Consider the following 6,139-nt stretch of genomic DNA (forward strand, 5'->3'; position numbering starts at 1 on the left):
CTGACCCCGGTGCACTTCGGTGTTAGCACCGGGCAGCTGCTGCTCTTCCACCCACATCAACCCCACCACAGAAGGGCCCTCTAAGAGCCTGGGCAAGGTGAGCAGCTGCTCAAGCTCCTCCAAGGCAGCAATACCGAAGGTCCATCGGTACCCTTTTGGGTCCCTGAAATCCCCTCTCCTGAGGTAGTCTCTGCCAAGGATGCACAGGGCCTCTGGGCCAGTCAGGATGGGGTGTTGATGCCGCTCCTTCCCAGTCAGGCTCACTTCAGCTCCCAGCACAGTGAGCTGCTGGGATGCCCCTGTCACCCCAGCAATACAGATGGGTTTGTCCCCACTACAGCAGGATGGCATCAGGGCACACTGTGCACCAGTATCCACCAGAGCTTTGTACTCCTGTGGGTCTGATGTGCCGGGCCACCAGATCCACACAGCCCAGTAAGTCCCATTGTCCCTCCTGCACCCAACTGGGGGCAGGGCCCCTCTGATCCTGGTCAGAGTTGCTCATTTCTTGTAAAAATGACTTTGAGGTCCCCTAGAGAAGGTCAGACACAAGATCAGCTCTTCTCTTCTGTCTGCAGCGTTTCCTCTTCTGTCTGCAGAGTTTCCCACTAGACACTGGAGAGACATTTCTCTTGGATGACTCCCTTTTCACAATTGTTTTTCCCTGCAATTCATGTAAACTTGCAGCTAGGGTTGAAGTGGGTTTTCCATCCCACCTCCTCATGTCCTCTCCATGGTCACGTAGGTAGAACCACAAGGTGCCACATGGGGTGTACTTTCCGCGTTCTCTCTTGTGGTCAGGGGAGCATCTGCTTCCAAATGCTGAGACATGGGCCCGTACAGGTGGAAAGCAAGAAAGTTGTTCACTTTTCTGGACCTTCCAGGCCAGTTCGTTCACAGATGAAATGCAGGCCTGTAGGGAGGAGGAGAGGCTTCCTTCATACTGCTGGAGCTGGCCAGCCAATTCATCCACCGTTTGCCCCTGGCCATTCCTCCAGGACACCAACCACCAAGGAGTTGGCAGATGATGGTGGTGCACCTCGCAGGAACTTCTACCACACGGGTGGTGTGCACTGGACTTCATCTGCATATCTGGGCAACTGCTCATCATTCTGGCCGTCATAAATCATCTCTGGCACAGCCAGGTCTCTCAGGTACTGGATACCTCTCTCCATTGTGGTCCACTTAACTGGGTGACATGTAACATCTTCCTTGAAGGGATACCTTTCCTTTACACTTGACAGGAGTCACCTCCAAAGGCTGAGGGCTTGAGTCTGTTTCCCAACTGCCTTATCAATGCCCTCTTCTCTGGACAGGGATCCCAGATGCTTGGCCTCCTTCTCCTCGAGTTCCAGACTGCCAGCCCCACTCGTCCAGCATCAGAGCAGCCAGGTGAGGAGCTGCTCACCACGCAGACAGCTGAAATCCTTTCGTATGTCTCGCAGCTCCCTCGGGGACAGGAATTGGGTGACCCCCTCTGGCTCTTCCTCCTGTTTTTGTGATGGCCTCAGTTCATCACCATCCATCACCACCCAGATTGATTTCTTTGTGTATTTCTTCTTCTGCACTGGGGCAACTGATACAGGCACGGGTTGGTTCTGCATGTGCTAGGCCTGCTGTCTGCCCTGGCTGCACCTCCCAACAGACTCCAGGTGAATATCAACCCTCTCCAAGCTGAACCAGCACAGATTCCTCCTCCTCCTTTTGTGTATCACATCATACCTTTTCTCTATTCTTTGGAATGGGGTAGTAAAATCTGGCCCATACACCTCCTGCTAATGGCTTTATCCTTCCTGCTGTGCCATGCGGTCAGCAAAAGAAGCACTGAACTACAGGGCCAGCCTGCCAAATTAAAAAAGCACCTGTTCCTCCCCTCTTCAATCTGATACATGGTATGAGATGCTTTACCAGCAATCCCACCCACCCCTGCACACTCTTCCTACGGCTGTGGGAAATGCAGTTCTTACCTGGGGGTACAAAGAAAATGATTCTGACAGTCTGAAGGAATTGGGATCATCTTTGTTGTATTGTCCAAACTTCTGACACTGTGGAAACAAAATGGATACATCAGTTATCTCTCTCTCTTTTCTGTTTACACAATTAACACTTTTTTTTCTTGGAAGGGTATTCTTCTGGTTGTTTTTCAACAGAGCAACCAAGGCATGAATGTGATAATAACAAGTAATGTAAAATTTACAGACTACTTTTCTTTAAGTCACTGGTTTCTGTATCTTACTGGAATGAGAATGATGCTTTGATCTCTTTAGCTGTTCTTATATATATTAAATCAAGATTTGAAATTATCTAAGAATGAAAGAAACAGTGTTTCTAGTCCAATCCATTTTTTTTTTCCATTAAATCAGGGATAATACATTATACCTAAACTGCATTTTATACCATGAAACACTTTTGCAGCAACTTTACTTCCTCCTAGAGCAGCAGCAGATTGGTGTTTCACAAACTGCTTCACTGAAAATAAGAAGCATCAACAATTTCAGCAATTTAACTATAAATGACTCCACGATCATTTCAGCATGCAGCACGCCCGTGTGTGTTTTGGTGCTCAAATCTTTATCTGGTACTATACCTGTGTCTGATGTCTTATCTGCTAGTAATAACTCCATGGGGGTGTTTGGACAAAGCCAGAACCAATTTAGGCAATTCAGCCTTGTGAAATGCAAAGCAAGAAACAGTACGAGGTTGCAGAAGTGACTACTACCCTGAACTTGGCACCAGTGAGCCCACACCTGAATGCTGTGTCCAGTTTGGGGCTCCCCAGTGCATGACAGACATGAATATACTGGAGTGAGTTTAACAGAGGCCACCAAGCTGGTCAGGGGCTGGAGCACTTCATGTAGGAAGAGAGGCTGACACAGCTATTTTGTTCAGCTTAGTGAAGACGGGGGCCAGGGAGTCATACCACTGTCTATAGCTACCTGGCTGGGGGAGAAACTGAAATTCTGACTGGGGGGTAGGGGGGTGGAGGTGGAAAGTGGGTTGGTGGAGAGAAAAACAACATTTTTTAAATTAAAAAAAAATAAAAATAAAAAAAATATCACAGTGACTGTAGTCATTGTAACAGGCTGTCACTCAACCAAACAAAACCTGGAGAAAACCTGCTTTAATTTCAAAGCTGGCCCGTCTTTGAGCAGGGGCTTGAACCAGAGACCTCCAGAAATCCTGCTCTACCTGCATTATTTTGTCTTTTACTATCACTTCTTTAATCTCAGGTTTAACCTTTTCAGCATGATGGGAGGTTTACCTACTCCACCACAAATTTGCTGATCATACTGCATTCTTCTGAGCTATCATGTACTACAACTGTGTGACCATGATCAGAGCACAGATGGAAGAGCCAATATGGAAAAAGAATGCTCTTTTGATTTCCAGAGATCATCTTTACTAAAATCAAGAATGCACCCAAGCAGAGTCCATTGGTCTTACCAGTCTGATCAGCTGTCTGTCCAGCCAGCGCAGAACATCAGGTCCCTCCTCAGACTCAGCTCTGTACACTGCTAGTCGTGCCATCAGCACAGCAGCTGCTTCCTGGTCAAATGCAGCTTCTATATGCTGGAGCTGACTCTGTGCATCTGCCCAGCTAGGGGGTTAGTAAAGGGTTAGTGCTACATGCGTTCACCTTCAGAAAAACCAAAACCAGATTTGCCCTCCCTGTGGCAAACACTCTGCGGCCAATGCGTGCAACAAGAAGCTATTAAAGTTCCAGCACAGGCTGCAGCTTCAGCTTCTGCCACTCTGCCAAAGAGCTGTCCCAAGATACTCACTTCCGGGCTATGGTGGTGACACGAATGCGCTTCTGGGTGCTGGAGTGCTGGTATGCAGTGACAAACTGCACTGCTCCTCTGCCCCCCTGAGGGATTGGAGCGTTGTGCTGCAAGCAAAACAAGGTAAGCCTTCAAAATGGGCCAGCTTTTCCATCACTCTGTACACTACAGAGAACCCAGGGCACCATGTCAGCAGTCATAGAATAAGTACAAGCTAGAGGTGGACCACAGAAGAGAGACACATCTGTTGGTGTTGTGCTCTTCAGCAGCCCTCAGAGTCAAGTGGTGCTGGACCAATTTAGTATTAGGTGTGACACTTCCTTAGCTTGACCCTTAAAGGATGGCAATAACTTACCAGCTCTACAGCAGTTAATGTAAGAATGATTGTACAAACTCTGAGCAAAGGTCCTCTGAGTCCACCAACCTATTCCCAACAGTAAACACACCCACTCAGCAGAGAATACAGACACACACATGGAACAGAACTGCTTTGGGGTAGCCCTCCTACTTCTAGCTGCCACATGTTCAAAAACTTTCCCAGTCTAAAGTTACTTCTGAGCCACCAAGTTGCTACAACTTGATTTATTTATATTTTTATTCTCCACAGCACCGACTGGCAAAAAGGCAATGTCATGTTAAATAAATACTATTTTTTTTGCACAAAACACTCGCTTTGCAACCACCCATCTGCAACATAGGGGATGTCGCTGCATTTTCTGGCCCTGTTAAAAACAAATAATTTGTTGTGTAAAAAAAGACAACAGCAAAAAAAAAAAAAAAGAAGCCAGGACTGACCTGATTTACCACTTCAAAGTAAATGGCCAGAGTTGTGCTGGGATCCAGACTACAAATTTTCCATTGAGATGTTCCTCCAATCCCCAGCTCCTGCACAGAATCAAAAAGAAAGCAGCACTTTTATCTACAGCAGCAGGTAAGGCAAGCTTATGTTTGGTTTCTGAATTCTGATCAGAGGTACAAGTTATGGACTTTTAGATTTCTCATCTTTTAGGTGTGAATGAAGTTACTGAAGGCCACGTAGCTAAAAGAAAGCCTTATAGGGGAAGAATTTCATCTAGGAAAGGCTGTCTTTTCCTAGGGATGTTTCCAAATTGTTCTTCTTGAAAGAAGAACTACCTACCTGTCTAGACCTACCTGAGTTGTAGGTCTAGACAGAAACTTTGCACTGTTTATTTACTTCTTTATTAAAGATTTTTCCATGTCAGAAACTTACATTTTCAGAGACACACGGCCCCTTAGCATTCAGGGATATGCATGGTCCAATAGCTCCTGCAATTTTCAGCTCCCTAGAGGTCTAGAACAAGGTAAAAAAAGTTGTTTGGTTTGTTTGCCACTCTTTGTTTCTTTGTTTTTTTTTTAATCAAGTCATTCAAATAAAATACACCCAGACTAAATCAGTTGCTCAGCTGTGATCAGATGACATGTACACATGCCTATCAGGGAAAGCATCTCTAAGTCCTTTCCCAGATCATCTACTACTACAATTAGTGGATGTAAGAGAATCTACATAGTCACATTTTAATAATGAGGACATATTTATAGTGACCACGAGAGAATATGAAACGTTCCTTGCTGAGTGAGGAGAGGCTGAGCTCAGCTGCTTTTTAAAAACAAACAAACGAAAAAACAAAACACAAACTTCATAAGCTTCCAGATAAAAACTCCTCCACTATTCCAGTATGGAGCTTCTTCCAAAACAGGCACTACAATGGACCTCAAACATGTAGGACTTTCTACACCTCAGATACTTAAATCACCTTGTGAATGAACAGCACTTGTGTGTCCCAGTTAACGTCATCCAATGAAACTACTCTCTCACCTTCACGTCCAAACTTGCACCAAAAGCCATCCGAAATTCCCCGTTGAACCCTTTGTTAAATGCCCGCTGGAAAGTCTGCTTGAAGAGAGAAGTGTTGAAGGAGTCTCCCATCACCATGTGTCCTCTGGGAACGAAGAAACAAGGCATAAGGGAACCCAAACAACCGGGAACTAGACGTAAAGCACAAAGGATCCATCTCTCCAACTCTCACATATGCAAACACTTGCAAAAATTGTTTTAAAGCATGCTTTGGCATAGGTAGAATTCACATCAGGGAGCCCAGATTCATGGACAGCTCCTCCAAAGCCAGACAAGTTAACATTCCATCTTTGCCAGCTTGCCTTCTCAATTGTATTTCTTGCCATCCCTTCAGCTGCCTTAAAAATGCTCATGTTCCACTGATTAGAAATAGCTCAGCTCAGGAAAGGGCTTTGCTCAGGCTGCTTTCCCCGAGCAGGGCTGGACCCACACACACTACAGACAGGATGGCTGCACCACAGCAGCACGAGGATGAAACTGG

At 46.0% G+C, this 6,139-nt stretch overlaps 1 protein-coding gene across 1 annotated transcript in view; it reads right to left on the bottom strand.

The window, feature by feature from the left end:
* LOC103779452 (protein transport protein Sec23A) overlaps nucleotides 1-5,743 on the bottom strand; it is a gene marked incomplete at its 5' end in the record, with an annotated part of 12,989 nt that extends 7,246 nt beyond the window's left edge. The window contains 6 exons of the mRNA XM_008947078.1: nucleotides 1,968-2,045; nucleotides 3,445-3,598; nucleotides 3,783-3,889; nucleotides 4,578-4,667; nucleotides 5,014-5,094; nucleotides 5,620-5,743. Of these exons, the coding sequence (XP_008945326.1) occupies nucleotides 1,968-2,045; nucleotides 3,445-3,598; nucleotides 3,783-3,889; nucleotides 4,578-4,667; nucleotides 5,014-5,094; nucleotides 5,620-5,743 (634 nt within the window). The remainder of the gene's footprint in view (nucleotides 1-1,967; nucleotides 2,046-3,444; nucleotides 3,599-3,782; nucleotides 3,890-4,577; nucleotides 4,668-5,013; nucleotides 5,095-5,619) is intronic.
* Nucleotides 5,744-6,139: the final 396 nt, after the last annotated feature.

The sequence above is a fragment of the Merops nubicus genome, unplaced genomic scaffold (assembly GCF_000691845.1).
Source record: "Merops nubicus isolate BGI_N331 unplaced genomic scaffold, ASM69184v1 scaffold449, whole genome shotgun sequence".
Taxonomy (NCBI): domain Eukaryota; kingdom Metazoa; phylum Chordata; class Aves; order Coraciiformes; family Meropidae; genus Merops; species Merops nubicus.